This window comes from Callithrix jacchus, chromosome 8 (assembly GCF_049354715.1).
Source record: "Callithrix jacchus isolate 240 chromosome 8, calJac240_pri, whole genome shotgun sequence".
Taxonomy (NCBI): Eukaryota; Metazoa; Chordata; class Mammalia; order Primates; family Cebidae; genus Callithrix; species Callithrix jacchus.
Window position 1 is genome coordinate 99,133,494 of NC_133509.1, and position 25,753 is coordinate 99,159,246.

Sequence of the window (25,753 nt, forward strand, 5' to 3'; positions counted from 1 at the left end):
TTTTTGATTAAGTCACATTAATTTATTTGTCTTGATAAAATACATGAAATCCATTGTTTCCATTCCAACTAGAGGATACACAACTTTCTAAAAGAATGTTTCTGAAGCAAATTCACAGTACATTAGGTAGAAGAGTTTAGCCACACAACGTATTATTGATTTTGGTCCCTGTATTTACTATGTGTTATATGTACTTTGAAGATTTTTCAGTGGGCTTTTATTGAACAAGTTTTTGTAATCGAAGTTTAAAGTGTAAGTTTATATTTGATCCATTCTGACTAAATGACTTTATTTTGCACACAACAGAGGAGTTGATGACAGATAGTATCAATTGCACCAGAGCAATACTTACTAATTAATCAAGTGCAGTACAGATACATACTGAAGCACAATGAATTCTAGCTCTTCAAGAGAAAAATCAAAGTTTGTAATTCCTTGTATTTAAGACATCCAGGGTTGGAATTGTGTAACCTCACCAGTTTTCAAAAGGTCCAACCATACAAACACAGAAGTACAGCAGAAAATAATAATTTACAGACTTTACTCTTAAGAATTTAAAAATTAATAATTTAGGTGCCACAGATCTACACGTAGTTCAAAACATATAAAGACACAAATCACATTATAAAAATTCTTTGCATGGCCCATTTTTATATCAATTACTATAAAAAATGACACTTATCAAGTATGAGTCACAACATCAACAATGTGCCTACATAAATAAACTTTAATGGAATTATACATTTTTCAGACTATCTTTTTTCATGATTAACATGTATTTCCTTCAGTTTTCAGTGAATATTTTTTTTTTCCTCCAGACAGAGTCTTTTTTTTTTTTTTTTTTTTTTTAGACAGAGTTTCGCTCTTGTTACCCAGGCTGGAGTGCAATGGCACGATCTCAGCTCACCGCAACCTCTGCCTCCTGGGTTCAGGCAATTCTCCTGCCTCAGCCTCTTGAGTAGCTGGGAGTACAGTCACACGCCACCATGCCCAGCCAAGTTTTTGTATTTTTAGTAGAGATGGGGTTTCATCTTGTTGACCAGGATGGCTTGAGACAGAGTCTTGCTCTGTTGCCCAGGCTGAAGCACAATGTTGCAATCTCAACTTACTGCAACCTCTGCCTCCCGGGTTAAAGCGATTCTCCTGCCTCAGCTTCCCGAATTGCTGGGATTACAGGCGCGGGCCACCACGCCCAGCTAATTTTTTGTGTTTTTAGTAGAAATGGGGTTTCACCATGTTTGTCAGGCTGGTCTCAAACTGACCTCAAGTGATCCACCTGCCCCAGCCTCCCAAAGTGCTGGGATTACAGGTGTGAGCCACCGCACCTGGCCAACTTTTCTAATAATACTACGTTATTACCTTCACCCCATTTCCTGTCCTCATCTACTATTTAGATCACCTACATCAAAGAGATAAAAATGATATTTCTTTATTGTTTTTGTTCCTTTTCCTTTATGTAAACAATATATTTGGGAGGAACTTTCGATAAAGCTGAAATTGATGAAGTTTTATTCCCAATAATGCCAAAGAACTAATATCCTCCTTAATGAAGGCCAAAGAGAAACGGTGATGATGAAATCACAGTAGAACAGGAATTCTAGCAACACTATTGTTTCTGGAGTTATTTGTAAAAAATAACAGTAAGAGTTTTGTCAATTAGTTATTGAATATTAGATAGTACATTATTGCTTCTAAGATGTTTTAGAATTTATAGGCTGAAATATTAAAGTTAATAGGTCTAGCTCCAGAATAAATGTAGCTTATATGGTTGGTTTTAATCAATAATACTGAGAGAACACATTTAATATAAATCCTCACAACACCCCTGTGAGGTAGGTATTGCTTACACTCACTTTACAGATGGGAAATCAGGAAGAGCAAGAATTAACAATCTGAAGAGTTATAAATAAAAAAATTTTGGTTTTCGTGTAAGGCAGACTGTGCTGAGTTCTAATGATATACTAATAAGAACAAATACTGAAACAGTCTCTATTTTTTTCCAGAAAACAACTGTGTGAGAGATTTCAAAAGAAGAAAAAATTTTTAAGCTGACTCAAGGGGAAAATATCTGTTTAGTACCTGCCTGATACAGAGACGAAAGTACATATGGCATTTCCAGTTTCAAGCTTGGTAATCATTATGCAAACTGCACTATATTATTAGGATGCCAGCTAATAGTATAGCTCCAGTTTGTGGAGATGTAGTCAAGAACAAAGGTTTTAGCTGGAAGAACTTTTAAAATACAAAGGAAGGTTTCTCAGTAAGCAATCATGTCTTTAAAAGCTAATAGGGCACAGTGTTAGGCATATGACAGTTACTTTAAAAAATGCCTCAGTGAGCCCAGACTGTGCCACTACACTCTAGCCTGAGCAACAGAGCGAGACTCCGTCTCAAAAAAAAAAAAAAAAAAAAAAAAAAAAAAAAAAAGCCCGCAGAATAAATGAAAACAACCACAGCAAAACTGGGGTCAGTCCCACACCACTATTCATTGCATCTCTGGAATTCGGGTTTTGGGATTTTTTTTCTATAAAATGAAGTTGATATTTTCCCATTTCCTAAACAGAATGAATGTTATAAGGACCAAGGACAGAACATTTGCTTTGAATTTCTAATATTAAAAGGAAGTATAAGAATAGAAATACAGTTAACCCCTATTTTCTGAACTCTCAACAGATATATTTCTGTTTTAATTCAGTGTTGTCTATCACGGCCAATCAGCTGCCAGCAAACTCTTATCATTTCTCCAAACTCTGCCCTAAAGCACTGTCTTATCTCACCATCCACATACAACTCTACCTCCGATTTTTAGCTATACAAGTATTTCCTGTGTCAAAGAATAATGAGTGGACAAATAGGGAAGAATATAGAGGAGAAAAATTATCTTAATAAGAATAAAATTTTAATTGAAGAAGGCTAGGAAATAGGTCCTAACTAGCCTAAAATACATAAAATCCATATTAATATTTGTATTCTTCCAATGAGATGACATCTTTGAGGGCAGTACAAATCTGAATAGTTGCTTAAGTGAATTGGTAGAAAAAAGTTTAAGATTAAAGTTCTGACCTCAAAGAACAATACATTTATTTTAATTACTCCCAATACAATTAACCATATCAACAGTTAGATTTGCTCTCAACACACATCAGTCTTGACCATATGCGCCTTTACTCACTTGTCTAAGGCAGAAACTCAACTGCCTTACATAATGCCCAGTAGTTTTCTTCATTCAGTTTTCAAGAAAAATTTATCACTTTATAATTTACCTGAACTACTGTTTACCTAGAGAAAACCTTTGTGTCCTTAGAATTAGCTGGATTATTCTTTGTGCTCCCTCTTGGTTGAACACTGATGCTGCTGAATGTGTCAGGAAATGTCCTTGGAAGTGTTCAATCTGGAGGGAGCTCAAGAGTTTTTTTTGTGGTTAAATTCTAAGGCTCACAAACGATTTTTTTTTAGATGCATTCAAATGCCTGTGAAGCTTAGAATTTAACAAGAGGGCAAAAATAAGTCTGTTTTATTATCCTTGACTATGCAGTATTTGAAATTTATACATTTCAGATCTATTGTTTGTGGCGAAGCTTAACCAGCTATTTCCCAGGTGCACAGAGCAGGAGAATCTGTAATTTATTCCATCAACTTTAATTTTCCTGGGGTTTTAGCTTTGTAAGTGTCACCATTATAAAAGAGAGTTAAGTTAATTTATAGAGGGAAAGCTACCATTATGGATTTTAAATGTAGTTATAGAATATTGAATCTATCTACTTTGCTGATTTCATGGATCAGAAAAAAGTAAAAACTGTGCCACTGAAAAATTACTTTTTCAAGTGATTTTTAGAAAATTAATATCAACCCAGGTAGCCCAAAAAGTCCGCTTACACTGAGAGTAGAAAGATGATTTGTATTTTATCATCTTTCTCTTTCAACTCATGTAAACCTCTGGTCTTTTTAAGGTGTCTAAGAAAACACTCTAGACCAAGGTAACAACCCTGGGGTTTTAGTGAATGCAGTTCTAGCTGAGTCTCTGTCTCTGCATGTTTATTTTTCTATGTGTATATATCTTATTATTTCTTAAAGATTTTTTAATGTCTTTCTGACTCTTCTCCCTTTTAACCGAAATATTTTTTACTAAAAATGAGGTATACTCAATGTTAAAAAGTAAAGAGAAGCCATGTAGGTAAGATGTTGTGGAGCTAGTAGTAAAAAATAAAACTACTCATGATTTGGTATCTCTTAAAATGAATGTTTATACATCATAATATATGTATAACATATAGTTATGCATTAAAATAACTATTAATTTCCTATATGAAAGAAAGTATTTAAAAATAATCCTTGTAGTAATGAATTCATGTGAAATGTAAGCAAAAGTGATAGTTCAGAATATGCTTTAGAACAGATTTCATTTACTTTATATTCAATTTGATTTTACTGATTCTATGACTAAACTTGGAAATTCTATAAATACCTATTTAAAGTTTTAATATTTCCACACTGATTTCTAAATTGTGATTTCATTTGTGAAAAGTTCATAGTACTAACTGAAGGTTACATTTTAATAGCCACATATTAAGTCTTATGAGAAGAACCTAATATATACAACCTTAAAACTATGGATAAACTGTGAAGAAAAAAAGTCAATGGAACTGAGGGGAAAATAAATTATGAATAAAAAATGCCATGCAACTTTTTTTTTCAGAATTGGTCTAACAATTCTGAAAGAGAAGCTGCTACTCAACTAGGATAGTATCCACATTTTCTTGTGTAAGCTCCGACTCTAAGGCACAAGGCAAGCCTAAGTGTTCTTGTGACAAGCGAGAACTTTTCAGGGAGACATCAGACCAGTTGTCACAATGTGGCTGAAATCTCTGGGCGAGTGCATTACCAAACCTTTGGCATCGGTTATATCTGTAAGATTTACCTTTGTGTGTATACATGTGTTCCAACAATTGGCTCTTTCGAGGGAATTTATGACCACAGATGGAACAGCTGATTTTTCTTTTCCTTGAAAAAGAAAAATTACAGTTTAATTCTACTGGCTCTGTGTCTTTGGAGATCAAAGATACTTGACTGATCTGCAAAGGCTCTGTGGTACCCCGGTTGGAGTGGTCAGGCTGCTGTTCATTCTCCTTAACAATGAAGGAGCTGAGCCTGCGGCATTCAAGAGCCTCGCTGTTTTCATTAAGGGGATGCACTTCACCGAGGTCATTACTTTCCAGAATGGAAGCAGGGACACCAAATGGCAGGGATCCAGATACATGTGTATGGAGATGTTGCCTTAGGTTACTACGGGAATCAAAACGTTCCCCACAGTAATGGCATAAGTGTATTTTGATACTTGTTTCAGTAAAAGTGGGGCCTGTCACCTCTAATGAGGGTGAGGGGTGGCTCTGGGACATCACAGATTCTGGGTCACATCTCTCCTGCTTGATGGAAACTGGGGGCTTCTGGTGCTCCTCCAGGGCCTGGGTGGCAGGATGGGCCCTCTGCTGGTCTGCAGTGCCATCATCCAGACCAATAGCAAGAGACAGCTGCAACTGGGGGTGGTCACCCTGGACAGCAGCTCTGTTTCCACTGTTACTAGAAGGAGCTTCTTTGACCTCCAGTCCTTGTTTGACCACTGTTTTTTGGGTTGTTGAGATCTGAATGCCATATAAATTTGAGGACTGCACAGTCTCTGGTGAGAACACTTGATTCATTTCAGTTGCAATGTGAGAAAGGTAGTCGGCATGAAGAAATCGAATCCCTTCCTCCAAACGACTATGATCCACAATCTGTTTTGGCCCTTTCCCCGTGTACATAATGTGCAACAAATAGCTGAATATGTCAGGTTGGATGTCAGTTGGTTGTATTTTTATGCATTCACTGTTAAAAAAAAAAACAGACCCACACAAAATGAAACACAAGCTAGTCGACTGGCCTTTTAGTTAACAGTATAGTCTGAGACTAAAGCAATTTCTTCCTAAGAAGTTAGAACTTAGCAATCTTAATAAATCTTAATAAATATGGCAACAAAGGCTTAAACTCATTTTATACCCATTTTATGGCCTAGCAAAAAGTCTTCATGTATTCCATCTATTGCTTAAAAGTTAGGAAACACAGACATATATTCTGATTAGTTCAATGTTAATCGCGTGACTCCTAAGTGATATTTACTATACTAGAGGCCAAGGGTAGAAAACTGATGAATAAAATAGGTACCCTCTTAAGGAATTTAATAGTCTATCAAGTAAACAATCAAAAGAACTAAAAACAGGGACTCAAACAGACACCTGTACGCCAATGTTCACTGCAACATTACTCATAGTAGCCGAAGGTAGCAAGAACCTAGTGTCCACCAAAAATGAGTGGATAAATATAAGATGGCTTATACATACAATGGAATATTATTCTAATATCTGCTACAACATGGAGAACCCCCAAAATATTATGAAAGTAAAATAAGCCAGACACAAAAGGACGAATATTGTATAAAATATCTAGAATAGGCAAATTCATAGAGATAGTAGATTAGTGGTTTCTGGAGATTGAGAGGATGAGATGGGGAGTTACTGCTTAATGGGTACAAAGTTTCTGTTTCGGGTGATGAAAAAGTTTTGAAAATAGACAGTGGTAATGGTTGTACAATATTGTGAATATGATTACCACTACTGCATTGTACAATTAAAAATGGTTAAAATGGCAAATTTTACACATTTATAGCCACAATAAAAATATTTAAAAACTTTTGAAAGAATCTACTGAAATTGGCTAGGTATGGTAGCTCAGTCCTGTGATCCCAGAACTTTGGGAGGCCGAGGCAGGCAGATAATCTGAGGTCAGTAGTTCAAGATGAGCCTGGCCAACATGGTGAAACCCTGTCTCTACTAGAACTACAAAAAATTAGCCAGGTGTGGTGGTGCATGCCTGTAGTCCTAGCTACTAAGGAGGTTGAGGCAGGAGAATTGCTTGAACCTGTGGGCGAAGGTTGCAGTGAGATGAGATCATGCCACTGCATTCTAGCCTAGGCAACAGAAAGAGACTGTCTCCAAAAAAAAAAAACCTATTGAAATTGATAATACTTAAATTCTAAATTATGCGAATCTTATTTTGGCTTCCAAAATATATTCATATATGTGTCCTTTAAATCACAAGTGAGGGGCCAGGCATGGTAGCTCATGCCTATAATCCCAGCACTTTGGGAGGCTGAGCCAGGTGGATCACTTGAGTTCAGGAGTTCAAGATCAGCCTGGGCAACATAGCGTTTGTAACAAACAAACAAAAAATTAGCCAGGCGTGGTGACATGCACCTATTGTCCCAGCTCCTCGGGAGGCTGAGGTGGAAGGAATACTTGAGTCACTGCAGAGGTTGCAGTGAGCCAGGACTGTGTCACTGCACTCCAGCCTGGACAACAGAGCCAGACCCTGTCTCAAATAATTAAAAATAAAAATAAATAAATATATCACAAATGAATACAGGTATAATTTTGAAAAGCTTAAAAATAATCCAAACTCAATTTTTACATGTGAATCTATAATTCAGGAAATAGATGGAAATAAGTATGTGAAATCAGACACATTCCTGCAAAATTAGAATAGAGACAACCTGAAGGAAATGTTGCTATCAAGGAACAATGTAATCAGTGAACGGACTTACCTTCCCTGAAGCAGAAGTTTATGTGAGAGCATCAGATTGCCCTGGGTGGCAGTACGCTGGCAATCCATTGCTTTGGTCCTGAGATCTCAAGACTTCTATTGGGTTCCACTCTTAGTTCTAACCTACCCACTTACATGGTTTGTAGCATGGTTTTTAAAAATATCAGTTCAGAGTTCTAATAACATGATTTTTTGTTGCTCTATACAGAGATACCACATAGCAGGCCTACCTTTCTGTAACCTGGGTTCAGTTTAGCATTGTGCCTGGCACACAACAGGTGCATTGAGAGCTGAACCAACTTACAGCTCTCAGGAGACTGATCTGAAGGTGGCATTTCTAATACAGTGAAGGTAATCTACAATTCTACAATTGACACGTAGGTCAGATAAGAAACTCCTTCATTTGGCAGAAACGGTTGCCCGTTACTTGTCCCCACTCCAATCTCCTCTCCCCTTTGTGCCACATATTTCAATCATTCTGATCTATTCTGTCGTCTGAATGTGCTGGCCTGGTTCACATTATCTCTATATGTTTTCATGCAATTTTTTCCTCTGCCTGTGATGCACATTCTTGCATTCTTCTACAACATCTGAAAAACTCCTTATTCTTCAGGATCCAGGGTCTCTGTAAAGCTTGTTCCAACCTTCTCAAAATAGGGCCACTGAAACCTTACTCTACCTTGTATATGCTTCTATGACACACTTAAGGTATTCTTAATAGCAAAAGTAGCTAACAGTGTAAAACTTTATTCTAAGCATTTTAATATTATTGATCCATTTAATTTTCTTAGTACCCATGGGGTGAATATACAATTCTAGCATTTTATGGATAAGGAAATGAGGCACAAGAGGGGCAATTATAGCACAATTATTTGCTTTACACGCATTAACTATCAGACTATGAATTGCTCAAAGGCAGAGATTATAATTTACCTGTTACTGGGTGATATGGTTTGGCTGTGTACCACCCAAATTTCATCTTGAATTGTAATTCCCACAATCCCCTCATGTGGTGGGAAGGACCTGATGGGAAGTAAGTGAACCATGAGGGTGGCTCCCCCATGCTATTTTCATGATAGGGAGTAAGTTCTCATGAGATCTGATGGTTTTATAAGGGGCTTCCCCCTTCACTTGGCTCTTATTCTCCTTCCCGTCGCCACCTGAAGAAGAAAGTGTTGCTTCCCTTTCTGCCATGATTATGAGTTTCCTGAGACCTCCCCATCCCTGAGGAATTGTGAGTCAATTAAATCCTTTTCCTTTATAAACTACCCAGTCTAGAGGCAGGTACAATGGCTCATGCCTACAATCCCAGCACTTTGGGAGGCTGAAGCAGGTGGATCACCTGAGGCCAGGAGTTCAAAACCAGCCTGGGCAACATGGTGAAACTCCGTCTCTACTAAAAATACAAAAATTGGCTGGATGTGGTGGTGCATACCTGTAATCCCAGCTATTTGGGAGGCTGAGGCATGAGAATCACTTGAACCCAGGAGTTGGAGGGTGCAATGAGCCGAAATCATGCCATTGCACTCCAGCCTGGGTGATGGAGTGAAATTCAGTCTCAAACAAACAAACAAATAAACAAACAAAATCCCAGTTTCAAGTATGTCCTTATAGTAACACGAGAGTGGATTAGTACACTGAGGCATAGCACAGTGCCTGACATATTGAATAACCTATTCAATAAATATTTGAATGAATAACAATTAAAATGTATAACTGAGGCTGGACTCCTAAGTATTTCAAGTAAGTTTCTTTAAAAAAATATAGTGTTCTGTCACTTTCATTCTAGGATGGACTAAAACTACTCTACCGAAAGGTTCGAATCTGAATACCACTTTCCCTCCCTCCCTACCTAATACATTGAAGTAACCTAAATTTGAAAAAGCAAAATAATTTTGAAAAAATATTTGAAACAAATGACCCTTGAACTGTAATACTGACCATATGACGGGGAGAATTATGATACTGAAACTTTGCTACAAAAGTGTTATATGAGGCCGGGTGTGGTGGCTCATGCCTGTAATCCCAGCAATTCAGAAGGCCGAGGCAAGCAGATCACCTGAGGTCAGGAGTTAGAGATCAGCCTGGCCAACATAGAGAAACCCAGTCTCTATAAAAAATACAAAATTTAGTCACGTGTGGTGGCACACACCTATAGTCCCAGCTACTCGGGAGGCTGAGGCAGAACTGCTTGAACCCGGATGGTCAAGGTTGGAATGTGCCAAGATCGTGCCACTGCACTCCAGCCTGGGCAACAGAGCTAGACTCCATCTCAAATAAATAAATAAATAATAAAGAAAGTGTTATATGAAATAAAAATTAACAACTTAGTGACTAAAAGCATAGACATAGCTTCAGACAACTGCATCTGAGTCTAACTTATTAGCTACATAATTCTGGATGGGCAAGTTACTTAACTCAGTCTCAGTTTTCTTTTCCCTAAATTAGGGACAACAGTAGAATTCACATTATGGGGCAAATACTTAGTGCTTGGGTATGGGATAAGCCTTCAATAAATTTCAGCTATTTTTATTTTCATTATTTTCCACTATGGATCCTACACACTGAGTTTAATTACTGATGTATAAAAAATTATAATTTTACTTCTTAGGGTGACTCCATAACAAAGGATTCCAAAATGATGTTATAATAAAGCTTATATAAATTACAATGTTAAAAATTCTTACTTACAAAAACCCATCCTTACCTTGTTTGGTGAATAAATATCATCTTGAAATAGTTAGAAAAAGCAGCAAGTACTGCTCTGTGAGCCTTGAAGTAAACATCTCCAATTGCAACTGTGCAATCACACAAAAAACCAAATTCTCGCTGCATGTTCAGCTGCTGCAGAAGAACAAGGCTATGGCTGGCAGTGTCCATTGTGTTTCTAAAAAACGGAAAACATAAATTTATATAGGTATATGTACGCACATACACACACGCACACATATATTTTGAGACAGAGTCTCACTCTGTTGCGAGGCTGGTATGCAGTGGGGCGATCTCGGCTCACTGCAACCTCCAACTCCCTGGTTCAAGCGATTCTTCTGCCTCAGCTTTACAAGTATCTGGGATCATAGGCACACACCCCCCCCGCCCCAGCTAATTTTTGTATTTTCAGTAGAGACAGGGTTTCACCATGTTGGCCAGAATGGTCTGGATCTCCTGACCTCATGATCAGCCCACCTCGGCCTCCCAAAGTGCTGGGATTACAGGTGTGAGCCACCACACCAGGCTTACACATATATTTTTTATTAATACAAAATTGTATATAGTTCACACAAACTGACAGAGTAGTAAGGAGACCTAAATATAAATGAAATTACTCAAGTTTTCAATGCTTTTAATTTCACTGCAGACATGGCTAACACTAAATTCCTCCATTATGACAACTGACATAACTCTGCTAAACCATACAATATAATCTTTTTTTATCTGGTAAGAAGATAGCTTGGTATGAGCGACACATGAAGACAGACTTGTCCTTTTCCATTTATGTGAACACAATGTTTCTAATCTTGTTTTCTCCTAAGAAAAATGAAAATGAGATACTGATCCCTGCCTCAGAGTTAAATGATGTAACTTACGTGAAAATCATGTTGTAATGAAAACTGCTATGCAAATGTTAGCTATAAATGTTAATAACATAACAGGGTATCCTGGTTGGGCAGAGATGTCACTGTCTCTCAGGGATCCTCTGGTGCTCAGGGGATACTGGCCTCCCAATTATCATCAAATGTTTGGGCGACCTATCAATCACAGTAGCTAAGCAACCCTTAAAATAAATGTCAAGCCACATTCCCAATTAACTTGTGGCCCAGCAGCCTCATGAGAAAGAACTCAAGCCGGGCGTGGTAGCTCATGCCAGTAATCCGAGCACTTTGGGAGGATGAGGCTGGAGGGATGCTTGAGCCCAGGCATTCGAGACCAGCCTGAGCAATACAATGAAACCTCGTCTCCACAAAAAATAAAACAATTAGCTGGATTTGGTGGTGTGCACCTGTACTCCCAGCTACTTGGGAGCCTGGAGTGGGAGAATCACTTAAGCCTGGGAGGTCGAGGCTGCAGTGAGCTGTGATCACACCACTGCACTCAGCCCTGGGCAACAGTGACACTGTCTCAATAAAAAGAGGGAAAGGGGGGGAAAAAAAAAAGAAAAGAAGGAAAAAGAAAGAATTTAAACCCTGATCTCAACTGGATTCAGACACATATTAGCATGTAGGTTCCCAAAGAAAGTAGAAGGTAAGGTGGAACAACTGGGGGAGGAAAGCCTATATGAGGAAGAATATATAGAATTCTGACCAAGAAGCTGAGTATAAGCAGCAAAGACATTCAGAAGTACCCTGGTTTTAGGCAGATGTGAGACTGTACATCATCTTCTCTATCCTAGCTGTGCAGAGAGCCCTGGTACTTTAGGCAGAAGGTATCACTGGATGTAAAAAGGGCATCACTGGATGGGCAGGAGAACATCCTTTGAAAGAGCAGACACTGAAAAAGAAAATGAGGTTTCCACACTAGCCAGACAGACTAAGGTCTTGGAGGTCAGTGGTGGAACGTGGGGTTAGCGGTCTGGAGATTCGCAGTGGCTTGGGCAGCAGAAAGCTAAGTGATCAGTAATATAATTAAAATAGCTAACATTTTATAGTGCTTTCTGCGTGTTAAAAATTAGCCAGGAATGGTGGTGCGTGCCTTAGTCCTAGGTACTTGGGTAGCTGAGGCAGGAGGATAGCCTGAGCTGAGAAGGTTGAGGCTACAGTGAGCCATGATCATGCCACCGTACCTCAGCCTGGGAGGCAAAGTGAGACCCTGTCTCAAAAAAAAAATAAACAAAAAAAAAACCCAGAATCTGTTAAAACTACGTATTTAATGTACGATATGGAATAATCTCCAAATTTTATTTTATTTTATTTATTTATTTATTTGAGATGGAGTTTTGCTCTTGTTACCCAGGCTGGAGTGCAATGGCACGATCTCGGCTCACCGCAACCTCCGCCTCCTGGGTTCAAGCAATTCTCCTGCCTCAGCCTCCTGAGTAACTGGGATTACAGACATGTGCCACCATGCCCAGCTAATTTTTTGTATTTGTAGTAGAGACGGGGTTTCACCATGTTGACCAGGATGGTCTCGATCTCTTGACCTCGTGATCCACCCACCTCGGCCTCCCAAAGTGCTGGGATTATAGGCTTGAGCCACCGCGCCCGGCCCCCAAATTTTATTATTATTATTATTGAGACAGAGTTGTGTTCTTGTTGTCCAGGCTGGAATGCAATGGCTCGATCTCAGATCACTGCAACCTCTGCCTCCCAGGTTCAAGCGACTCTTCTGCCTCAGCCTTCCAAGGAGCTGGGATTACAGGCATCTGCCACCACGCCCAGCTAATTTTTGTATTTTTAGTAGAGACAGGGTTTCACCATGTTGGCCAGGCTGGTCTCAAATTCCTGATCTCAGGTGATCTACCTGCTGGGATTACAGGCGTGAGTCACCATGCCCGGCCTACAAGTTATATTATTAAGCTAAAAAGGAATAGTGTAAAACTATATAAAGAAGACAACTATTTACGTAAAAGGAAAGGAGCATTTATTTCAGTTTTTAAAGGTGGGAGAAGAATTTATACATATTCTTGTTTATGTACACATCTCTGGAAAGGTTAAAAGAAACCAGCAAAATGGTCACTTTTGGTAGGGAAAGTAAGGAGAGTCAAGGGTGAGTGGGAAACTGTGGTTTGAACTTAAAACCATAAACTTTTAAAATGACATTTAATACAAATACTCACCTGTATCCTTTCCCCCTCATTTTACAAAATTATAAAATATTTCAGATAGAAAAGGAGTTATAGAGAACAATGTAACAAAGACCCACCCACCCATCTACTACTCAGCCCAGAACATAAACAATACAAAGCCTCTTGGCATCTCTCCCTCATACTATCCCTCTACACACCTTGCTTCCAAAAGCAACCATGATCCTGAATACAGTGTTTATGACTCTCTTTTACGTAACCACATTCTTTCTGAATAAATATGTAGCCTTTAACAAGGTAGCATTTTTTTTTTTTTTTTTTTTGAGACGGAGTTTCGCTCTTGTTACCCAGGCTGGAGTGCAATGGCACGATCTCGGCTTACTGCAACCTCCGCCTCCTGGGTTCAGGCAATTCTCCTGCCTCAGCCTCCTGAGTAGCTGGGATTACAGGCACGCGCCACCGTGCCCAGCTAATTTTTTGTATTTTTAGTAGAGACGGGGTTTCACTTTGTTGACCAGGATGGTCTCGATCTCTTGACCTTGTGATCCACCCGCCTCGGCCTCCCAAAGTGCTGGGATTACAGGCTTGAGCCACCGCGCCCGGCAAGGTAGCACGTTTTTAAATTTTACATAAATAATATTATACTTTAGAAATCCTGCAACTTGATCCTTTTAACTCTACATTGATGCATTGCTAGTAATTCCCACTTAAACCTAATAGTTTCCTCATTCCTCCCCCAATTAAAAAAATAGCAAAACTCTTACCTCTTATCTCATTTTTAAAAGCCTTGCAGCAGCAATGCAATATAAAATAAGATGACAGAAGCTACAGAAACTTGAGCCTATCCTCTTAGAATACAAACAAAAATCCAAATTATGAATATTGTTCCAAGAGGCCATTTAACCAAGTCACTCCTTATTTGTACTCACAAATTTCCCTGATTCTACAACACCATGAATTTACAGGGAGATTTAAAAAACAAAATTAAAAAAAAATTTTTTTTTGAGAAGGAATCTTGCTCTGTGGCCCAGGCTGGAGTGCAGTGGTATAATCTCAACTCATTGCAACCTCTGCTTCCTGGGTTCAAGTGATCCTCCTGCCTCACCTTCCCAAGTAGCTGGGATTACAGGAACAAGCCACCACGTTCGGCTAATTTTTGTATTTTTAGTAGAGATGGGGTTTCACCATGTTGGTTGGCCAGACTGGTCTTGAACACCTGACCTTGGGTGATCCACCTGCCTCAGCCTCCCAAAGTGCTGGGATTACAGGCATGAACTACCACGCCTGGCCTAACAAAATAAAAATTTATATTGACAATTTCAGCATGTGAAAAAATGTCTTAGAATCAATAAAATGGTTCAAACTGAAGTATCTTAAACTAGCCTTAGAAATTGTCTCAAAAAAAAAAAAACCAAACCCTCAGATCACAAACATTTTCACCAGTTCTTCCTATTATGTAGTTTAATGAACTACTGAACCATAGGGAAATGAGACATAGCACACTAATAAGCCATCAATACAGCAATCTTACGGTTAATGGTCTATGGGTAACAGTTAAATTTTTCACTTATTCAACAGATATTTTTGAAGAGAAATTTAAACATGTAAAAGCATGCATTGTACAAGGCATGGAGACAGAAAAAAATTAGACGCCGCCCTCAAGATTACAGGCTCAAAGGAAAGATAAAACATCAAACTATAATTATAATATGAAATAAGGCTGGTGTGGTGGCTCACACCTGTAATCCCAGCACTTTGGGAGGCTGAGGTGGGCAGATCACCTGAGGTCAGGAATTTGAGACCAGCCTGACCAACATGGAGAAACCCGGTCTCTACTAAAAATACAGAATTAGCCGGGTGTGGTGGTGCATGCCTGTAATCCCAGCTACTCAGGAGGTTAGGCAGGAGAACTGCTTGAATTCAAGAGGTGGAGATTGCAGTGAGCCAAGTTTGCACCATTGCATTCCAGTCTGGGCAGCAAGAGCGAAATCTGTCTCAAAAATAAAAAATAAAAAGAAAGAAAGAAAGAAAGAGAAAGAAATGCATTTAGTGCCACAGAGCAGTTACAAAGCATGATATGAGAGGGAGATAAACAGGTAGAAAAAATAAAATGAATAAAATGACTGGGAAGGGTATACATATTTAGATAATAGATTCAGTTTGGCATAGAAAAAAAAACAAGGTAACAGAAATAATGAGATGGAGTCAGTTCACAAAGGATACTGAATATAAGACTAAAAACTAGTGGGGTGTTTGATATAACTCTGTAAGATGCTTGAGTAAGAACAGCGTGATCAGTTACATTACTATGTGGGAGGGAGAACAGCATGGTAGTTAAAGCCTGAACTAAAATCAGACAGCTTAAAATTCTAGCTCTGCCATTTACTAGCTGCATGATCTTAGCAAGACACTTAACTCTCTGGGTCTCCGTTTCACTTATAAAATATAGATCGACAGTATCTACCTTCTAAGTTATTTGAATGGAATGATACAATGCACTTAGATAGTGGGGCCCATAGTAAGTGTTTAATAAATACTGGGCATTATCATCATCACCATCATTAGGCATGAGTCAAGACTGCTCTAATAGCAACACATAAAAAATATTAGCAAGGGAAAAGGCAAGGAGAAAGAAAAGACTGTCTAGGAGCCTACTAGGATATCAAAGTAATTGCAATGGGAAAGAAGGAAGGAATACAAGAGATACATTAGACACAAAACTGACAAGACTTGGCAACAGATTGGATGTGGTCACCATAGAGATTAAATCAAAGGGGAGTCTCAGAATTCCAGCTTGGGTAACTGGAAGAATTCATCTATTCCTTCAGATAGCATTTTCAGAGTAACTGCCACGTGCTAGGTGTTGATATAAAAGCAAAGTCCCAGAACACCAGAGAAGTATAGAAACTGGCTTGATAAGAGGTTTTGAGAGACCCCACCTCAAAAAGAAAAAAGCAACAGCGAGGTTTCACTTCAGACAGTCTGAGCTCCAGGTGTCTACCCCAGGATATCTAAGTAGAAATGTTTAGTGATCAGCAGAGAGAAGAAGCAGGACTGGGCTCGAGAGAGAGCAGAGCCAGAGAGGGAGAAGAGGCCTCTGAAATGACAAGGCTGAAGTAACCAAGTAGAAAATAATATATAAAGTCGACTAAAAAGTAGAATGAAATAAGAGGGAAAAAGCTAAGAATGAATCTTTGGAAAACAGAAAAGACACAATAAGACAGAAGAGGAGAAATAAAAAACATCTTCAGTGAGAAAAGACAATGACCTTGCAGAAAAGAGGTGGCAATGGTGCAAAATACTGAAGAGAGACATGGGGGTGAGGCCTATTACAAACATATCGAGTGTACTGACCAAAAGATTCTTGGTGACCTCTGACAACAGTACAGGAAAGCAGCAAGGGCAAAATATCTGACTACAGGAGATATTAGAAACCAGAGGCTAGGCCAAGCGAGTGGCCAATGCCTGTAATCCCAGCACTTTGGGAGGATGAGGCAAGGGGACCACTTGAGGCCAAGAGTTTGAGACCAGCCTGGACAACGTGGTGAGACCCTGTCTCTACCCAAATTATAAAAGTTAGCCAGGTGTAGTGGCTCATGTTTGTCATCCCAGCTACTTGGGAGGTTGAGGTAAAAGAATCACTTGAACCCAGGAGGCAGAGGTTGCAGTTAGCTGAGATCCACTGCACTCCAGCCTGCGTGACAGAGCAAGACTCCATCTCCAAAAAAAAAAAAAGGAAAAGAAGAAAAAGCAGCAAGGCATAAAGCCTAGACCCAGACAGGACAGGACAGGACAGGATATTAAGGGAGCTGTACATCAAAAGAAGACCCAAATGCACCTCTTCCCTTTACATATAAAAGACACTTGGAGTAATAAACTCTGAAACTTACATTGAGCACTGAAGTTTACAGAGAACTTTTATATATAATAATTTCTCTACTTTGGATTAGATTTCTATTAATCTATACTCAAATTCAACAACTTATCTGTCATATCTGATCTGTTAAACCTGTTCAATATTTTTTGTTTCAGATATTGTATTTTCAGATGTAAAATTTTCATTTCATTCTTTAGTTTCTAGTTCTCTGCTGAGATGTCCTATTTGTTCACAAATACAACCTTATTTTGCTTAACATCCTTGAGGATAGTCATAATAGCTGCTTTAAATCTTCTCTGCTAAATCCAACCTTCAGTTCATTGTGGGGTTAGTCTCCATTGATTAGGGTGATAGTTTCTGGATTATAGCCTAGATATTGTGATTAATATAATTGCCTCTAGATTCTGTAATATTCCTCCAAAGAGTGTCACTGTTTTTGTTTTTGAAGACAATCACCTCAGCTGGACTTAAACTCCAAGTTCTGCCTCCCCTATGGTGGACAGCAGCTGCAATCTCTGCTCCTTTAGCCTAAGTGTGCTGTTTGGAGGCTGTTCCACACATGTAAAGTTTAGGGGTTTGCAAGAAATTTAAGCAGAGTTTATAAACATTGTTGGGGGTTCTGCTACTCCAACATTCTTTTTAGGATTTCCCTCCTCACTTTCCAGCTGCATTATCACTGTGAGCTCTGTGCCCTTTTCAAGAAAGATTGTAGGTTGTTACTAGAGTTGTAGCAACCTCCTCATATCACCAACTGGGACCTTATGCCAGTCTAAAAGCCATAAAAATGGAAGTTTACTCATTGCTGTTCTCCTCTTCCAAGCGCAGACCTCAATCTAGTTTCTGTAATTCTCAAATGCCATCTAGTAATTTTAAAAACTTTTATTGGCTGGGGCACAGTGGCTCATGCCTGTAATACCAGCACTTTGGGAGGCCAAAGCGGGCATATCACCTGAGGTTGGGAGTTTGAGACCAGCCTAACCAACATGGAGAAACCCTGACTCTACTAAAAATACAAAATTAGCTGGGCGTCATGGCGGATACCTGTAATCCCAGCTATAAGGGAGGCTGAGGCAGGAGAATCATTTGCACCTGGGAGGCGGATGTTGCAGTGAGCCAAGATTGTGCCATTGCACTTCAGCCTGGGCAACAAGAGCAAAACTCCGCTTCAAAAACAAAAAACTTTTATCAAGTTTATTGTTATCTACAGGAAATTGTCCTGATAGCAGCTATTCAACCATTACCTCTTCCTCCCACCTTTTTTTTGTAAGTGAATGCAAGTTTAGTACAAAAGTAAAGGAACAGCCGAGCGCGGTGGCCCGTGCCTGTAGTTCCAGCTACTCCTGAGGCTGGGGCTGGAGGATCGCTTGAGCCCAGGAGTTCTGGGCTGTAGTGCGCTATGTCTGTAGGGTGTCCGCGCTAAGTTTGGCATCAATATGGTGACCTCCCGGGAGCGGGGGACCACCAGGTTGCCTAAGGATGGGTGAACCAGCCCAGGTCGGAAACAGAGCAGGTCAAAACTCCCGTGCTGATCAGTAGTGGCATCACACCTGTGAATAGCCACTGCACTCCAGGGCAACATAGTGAGACCCCATGTCTTAGAAAAAAAAAAAAAGTAAAGGAATAAAAGCATGGCTACTCCGTAGGCAGAACGGCCCTACTCAACCATTACTGTTTATCAGCCGTTCTAAAAAGCTGTGGTCTCAAGATCCACTTATACTCTTTAAAAAGTATTACAGATTGTGGGCCAGGTGCGGTGGCTCACCCCTGTAATCCTAAAACTTTGGGAGGCCAAGGTGGGCAGATCACGAGGTCAAGAGATCGACACCAACCTAACCAACATGGTGAGACTCATCTCTACTAAAAATAAAAAAATTAGCTGGGCGTGGTGGCACGTGCCTGCAATCCCAGCTTCTCAGGAGGCCGAGGCAGGAGAATCACTTGAACCCAGGAGGTCGAGGCTGTAGTGAGCTAAGATGGTGCCACTGCACTCCAGCCTGGTGACAGAGACTCTGTTTCAAAAAACAAAACAACAAAAAAAGTATTGCAGATTGTTAAGAGCTGTTTATATAGATTATATTTATCAATATTTACCTTATTCAAAATTAAATTTAAAAATATTTAAAATAGCAATAAACCCATTACACATTAACATATTTTTTCCTAAAATTTTTTTTTCAAAAATAAGTGAGAAGAGTGGTATTAATTTACATTTTGCAATCCTCTTTAATATCTGGCTTTAACGGATACAGCTGGACTCTCTTATCTGATTCTGCATTCAATCTGTTGTTACATGTTGTTTTGGTTCAAGTATATTGAGAATCTGGTCTCATATAAGGGAGATCCTTATTGACCCATGAAACCTTCAGTGGATCCTTGGACCACACTTTGAGAACTACTGTCCTACACAATTTTTTTTTTTTTGAGATGGAGTTTCACTCTTGTTGCCCAGGCTGGAATGCAATGGCTCAATCTTGTGTCACCACAACCTCCCCATCCTGGGTTTAAGCCATTCTCCTACCTCAGCCTCACGAGTAGCTGGGAGTATAGGCTCATGCTACCATGCCCAGCTAATTTTCTGTATTTTTAGTAGAGATGTGGTTTCACGGTATTAGCCTGGATGGTCTCAATCTCCTGACCTCGTGATCTACCCACCTCAGACTCCCAAAGTGCTGGGATTACAGGCCTGAGCCACCGCACCTGGCAAGAATTTCAAGATGTGAGAGAAATTATGGAAAAATAATGTATCATTTTATTATAAATACTAGAATCAAAATGTAAGATTGTTACATTTTTGAATGTTTTATCTGTTATCAAAGTGATACATTATCATAAGATTTAGCATTAATATGTAAGAGATTACAAAAACCTTCTTTACCTTCTCTTAGTTTGTGGTAACTCTGGATTACTTCAAACTAAGATGGAACAACTTTATACTAGTATCTATGTTTAAAGTTAGCTTGATATTCAATATATATCTTTGATTTTTATTTATTTAGAAAAATCTATTGTACTAGACTGGATTCTCAGATCTATGGTAGCCAGCCTGATATCCTGGACTGCACAGCTCTTCATTCTCTCAGGCGGTAAGAATCCTTAATAAAAAAGGAACAAAAAGAGCAAGACAACTGTTTCTGGAGGAAAACAGTCTTAGATATTTTTTCTGTCAATGCTTACCACTGAGACCTTATGACGAATTATCATTCAGACAAGGAGTCAAGAAAGTTGGCAGAGGAATATGGACAGTTTTTTTGAGCTACTTACTCATGGCTATAAATACAAAGGCAAAAGCAAAATATTCCAAGTGCCATATGATAAAAGACTTTATATAGCGACTAACTTTTTAATGGAACTTTCACATGACTGTAGAGGTGTGACATTTAATTACCCAGAGAATGAAAGAATGTTTGTAGAAATCATTTTATCCTGAAATCGAGGCTCTTACTGCTGACTACACTGTAAACCTTCTATGCAGAACTATATTGACCTCTGGGTCCCAGCCCGGACTTAGCCCAAAGAGAATTGCTAGGGGTGAGGCACAGGATCTTTTTCTTGTTGTTGAGATGGAGTCTTGCTCTGTCACCAGGCTGGAGTGCAGTGGCATGATCTTGGCTCACTGCAACCTCCACCTCCCAGGTTCAAGTGATTCCCCTGCCTCAGCCTACCAAGTAGTTGGTACTACAGGTGCGTGCCACCATGCCCAGCTAACTTTTTGTATTTTTTAGGAGAGATGGGGTTTCACCATGTTGGCCAGGGGGGTTTCACCACGTTGGCCAGGATGGTCTCGACCTTGTGACCTCATGATCCTCCAGCCTTGGCCTCCCAAAGTGCTGGGATTACAGACGTGAGCCACTTCGCCTGGCCCAGAGATTCTTTTTTAAAAAAGCTTCCCAGGTGATTCTAACGTGACACCTCAGTTAAGAATCACTGCCTCAGAACAGGGGACCAAGGAAACTCAAGAGAGTATTTGACACACTACAATTACATTGATATTTAAGAGACTATAAAAACCTTCTTTACTTCCTAGATTGTAGTAACTCTGCATTAGTTCAAACTAAGTAAGATAGAACAACTTTATACTAGTCTCTATAAATAAGCAATTTCATAAGAGTGTTCAAAGTGTGGAAATTATGCTGGCTACATTAAATGAACAAATATCAACAACTATAATTCTAACTTTAAACTAAAATATTGGCCAGATTAAGAAACAAAAGTGCTCTTAAACTGGCAGGATGGGCATGGGAGTCGAGGTGGAGGAATATACTATTTTCAGACTTCCTTTCAAATAGTATTTAGGAAAAAGAAATATTTACTCTCTTACTCCATTACAACTAGATTAGATTTCAAAACATCTAAAAATGATAGAGAAATTCCAAATCTGAAAATACGGTGTCAGGTAAAATCTGCTGTAATTCCAGACATCTGCTCATTAAGATCTACTGAGAATATCAGCGAAGAGGGTATGAAGTTGACATGGTAGATGAAACAGGAAGAGTAGTTGTGCTCTAGAAACCTTTAATGGGACCCAGAAATGTTTGGGGCCTCCTGCCTGTTGACAGACATAGCCAACCTCCAAGCATCTCTAACTCCCATCTAACCAACATTACACTGTAGGATGCCTGATAGAGCTAAGCACATAAGCATACTAACAACAGTAAGTGCAAATTGTTAACAGACCTTTAAAAAAAAATCAGAACTCTGAGAAAAAATGGAAAAGATTCTTCTTAGTCCATTAAAGACAGACCAATTTTTTCTGGAAGAAAAAATAAGGTACTCAAAGGACAGGAAAAAGATTCTTCTTAGTCCATTACAGACAGACCAATTTTTCTGAAAGAAAAAATAAGGTACTCAAAGGACAGGAAAAAGCTGGAAAATGACAATGCTAGTACAGACCTAGAATACAGTAAAGAGTGGCTAAAACTTCTGGATACAGGTAAACCAGTATATTTTTGCAACCGAACTATACTCCCATGAACACATTACTCAAGTGGGCTAATAAAACCCTTTGCTTAAAGTGCCTGCAGTTTTTCAGAAGGAACAAAACATTCACACATGACTGATTTGTAAACAGAGAAGAAATGAATTAGAAAAATAACTGACTTAATACTCTAAGAACTTTTTCTCCAACTAAGGCAAAAAAAAAAAAAAAAAAAAAAGGAAGGGAAAGAAAATTCCTGGGGAATTTCTGCAAAGGGAAAGCAGAAATGTAAATAAATGCCTGTAATCCCAGCACTTTGGGAGGCCAAGGAGGGTGGATCACTTGAGGTCAGGTGTTCAAGACCAGCCTGGCCAACTTGGTGAAACCCCCTCTCTACTAAAAATACAAAAAGTAGCCAGGTGTGGTGGCAGGCGCCTATAATCCCAGCTACTCGGGAGGCTGAGGCTGGAGAACAGCTTGAACACAGGAGGCGGAGGCTACAGTGAGCCGAGATCACATCACTGCACTCCAGCCTGGGTGACAGAGGTAGACTCTATCTCAGAAAGGGAAAAAAAAAAAAAAAAAGTATAAATAAATTTACTCAACAATCCTGAAACTGATGTTTGCTTCACACTTTCTTCTTCCTCCTCTATCCCTAAGCAGGTTCAAGTAGCAAAATTTTTCCTTTCTTAGGGATACTACTATGATATTATTCTAATATAATATATTATTTTCAAAACCTATTATTATAATGAATAAATACTATATGCAAGGCCTTGTGCTAAGTGCTCTATATATATTATCTCTTTCAATCTTCACTGTGATGACTCATGTATTGTTTTCATTTCCATTTTACAAATGTACTTATTTTACAAATAAGGAAAAATCCTAGGCTTAGGACACACATTTAGCAAACGATATAAAGTGGAGATAAAAAGCCAGGGCTGTCTCCATAGCTTACGCTAATAAACTGAAGGAGTATTTTCTTAGCTTTCTCTTCTTAAAAGACTGAAGTTCACATGCTATTTGGAATAAATATGCAGAAAAGGCGCACAGGAAGTGGTGTAGAAAGAAGCACTATAATTTATCAAGATAAGAGCACCTGCACTGCTTTTTTAGAACAAGGAAAAAACCTGCAATCATATAAAACCCTCAAGTCTTTTCTACCCTGTTATTGCTAAAATGGACAAGTTGGTCAGGCACCAGCTACGGACGGTAGTAAATAAAGCACTTTGGTTCAGTGTTGGGGAGGGCATTATGCAACACTTCCCAGCACAGCCCTGGCCAGAATATTTTACGGCCAAGGCACTTGCCCCCCCCACCCCACCCACCCCCCGCTAGACAGCCTGGCTCCTTCACATTCCCCTCAGGAGATAGGGTGGAAGCTCACAGCTCCACTTTGTAAGGCATAGAGGGCAGCTGAAAGTCCTGCTTGGCCTCTCTGGGCAACCACAGGCGCCAATAAATCAGCCACAGGCGATTCTCATTCCCTTCCCGGCTGAAGCAGGAGCAAGGCATAATGCAAAAGAGCACTGATTGGACTTGAGAGATAAGTGATCTTAAATTCTACTGCAAATGACTACATCACCACAGCCAGGTAATAAGCCTGTTTCTTCAGGCTAGTAACATGAAGACAGTACCATCTCCTTTTTGGTAAAGATACAAAGTTCATCTATGAAAGCGGCTAGTATGAGACTTGGCCCACTGCAACTACTCAGTAAACGGCGGCCCAACTTGGGCAGAATCCATCTCTACTACATGCAAATAAGACATTCCAGGAAGACTGGACAAAAATGGTGTTAACAGGTTATGCGGTCCCTCTCTGCTTTCTTCCCGACCGTACCTTGGTATTTCACTGATTCCCAGCTCTCAGAACTAATCTAGTCCCTGTTCTATCCCATCAGTTTCTTATTAAGAAGCTGATGTCCGATCATGGATTCATGATTTATCCTTAACTAAAATATATCCAGATTGTTAAAGAAGACTTTGATGCCTTAACATAAGGAAGCAACCAAGACTGTAAATGATCATCATTATTCTTGCAGAGAATAGCAATGAAATTTTGAGGAGGGGGGGTGCCTGCAGGCTTTTAGCTCCAAAAATACACCATAAGCGGCCTACCTCACCTAGAAATACTATCAACCCCACTATTCCAGAGCCATCACAGTGGCCATGCCTGATTTCTCCATGACCTGAATCAACCCAAGTATAATGACCTCCGGCAGATACACTCTCTACAGGTGAGTGGGTTAAACTGGCACTGCAGTCCTGGCATGGTGGAGAGTGCAATCACCAAGGTGTCTGGAGTCTTGGAGTCTAGCTATTGAGAAGTGTAGCTAGCTCCAGCTACATCATGCTCTTCAGGCCTGGTGTCTTCTCTGTAAAACGAGAGGAATGAAACAGATTTTATAAGGCACCACCTCTCGGCTCTAAAATTTGAGATACCAAAGTGTACTTTACCCACTCGACAGAATCTTGTGAGAGAATCAACAGCTCTGTCATAAGGACTTGAGTCTCAAGAGAAAGAATGCTACATTTAATCCCTTAGGGAGATCCAGGCGCTAACTGTGGAAACGTGCTAGGTGCTATCAGGTTCCAGGTACTAGGTTGCCTTATGCGCTGCCTCCGCAACTGATAACACCTGATTACTCCAAATAATGAGTGCCAGAGAAGGCTATGATAAGATGGAGCAAGTTTCAAAAAGAAAAACTGCATCTGCTTAAAACGAGACAAACATAATTTGAAGATAAAAAAGAAATCAATTATGAGGGCCGGGGCGGAGAGTCTTCTTGCCCTAGAAACTAGGTAATCACAAGCTGGGAGTGGTAACAGTAGCCGCAGGGTCCTCGCAGCATCTGGAAAGTCGCCCACTCGTAAGAGGGGTCGGCACCAGCCGGGAGACGGCGCAGGCCTATTGGGGGTTCCTGCTGGGGGTCGCACCCGGACCCATAGCGGGGACGGCTCCGCGCCTTCGCAGCACCCCGTGCGCCACCCAGAATCAGGCCCGGGCGGCTGCTCCTAGGAGCAGCGAAGGGTGGCTCTGGGCATCGTCGGCCCTACGCTCACTTGCGGTGCTATTTTCCTCCTGTGCCCTGCCTGACATCTCAATCGGACCAAAAACACCCCTCTCCCCAGCTACTTGCATCTGTCCGCGACCGGTGAGGCTGCAGGCCGCCGCCCTGGGCGGCTCGCGGCGGGAGGGACTGAACCCAGGGCAGCCCACAGGGGCTGGGCCGCGTCGCTTACCCAGACGCCGCCGCGGCGGCAGGCCGACGCCTCCGTGCAGGAGGGGCGGGCTCCCACGCCACGCACGGCAAGCGATTGCACCGGCTCACGCACCCCCGCGGGCCGCTCTCGCGCGGCTTCCCGCGCCAGCAGCCCGCGATAGCCTCACGTGACCGCGTGCCTGGTTACAGGGGAACTAGGGGCGCTGGGGCCAGGCTGTGCGTGCGTGCGTGCGTGCATACGTGCGCGCCCTCCCGCCCGCCAGAGTGGCCGGGCGGGGGTCTGCCTGCGTTCTGAGCGCAGCAGCTACAGTTCGCAGTCGTGACTCTAGGCGGAAGCGTAGGGACAAGTCTGAGCGTCAGAG

The 25,753-nt window shown here is 40.4% G+C and overlaps 1 protein-coding gene across 6 annotated transcripts; it reads right to left on the bottom strand.

Moving 5' to 3' along the window:
• ZBTB25 (zinc finger and BTB domain containing 25) lies at window positions 1–25,556 on the bottom strand. Of its 6 annotated transcripts, none has more exons than XM_035260713.3 (4): window positions 25,411–25,556; window positions 11,975–12,120; window positions 10,340–10,519; window positions 1–5,862 (listed from the first exon to the last, which is right to left on the bottom strand). In XM_035260713.3, exons 3-4 carry the CDS (start codon window positions 10,510–10,512, stop codon window positions 4,728–4,730), a joined length of 1,308 nt encoding a protein of 435 aa, XP_035116604.1. In that variant the 5' UTR covers window positions 10,513–10,519; window positions 11,975–12,120; window positions 25,411–25,556; the 3' UTR covers window positions 1–4,727. The 6 variants fall into 6 exon arrangements, with proteins under 6 accessions (XP_035116604.1, XP_035116606.1, XP_035116605.1 ...); XM_035260715.3 differs by lacking the exon at window positions 25,411–25,556 and adding an exon at window positions 25,308–25,408; XM_035260714.3 differs by lacking the exon at window positions 25,411–25,556 and adding an exon at window positions 14,137–25,408.
• Window positions 25,557–25,753: the final 197 nt, after the last annotated feature.

Bases quoted from the DNA above. Each gene is read 5' to 3' on its own strand.
- ZBTB25 (XM_002754004.7), bottom strand. From the start codon at position 10,512: ATGGACACTGCCAGCCATAGCCTTGTTCTTCTGCAGCAGCTGAACATG. The intron at 5,863-10,339 runs GTAAGGATGGGT...TTTTTTTAACAG, and splicing joins ATATTTATTCACCAAACAAG to TGAATGCATAAAAATACAAC.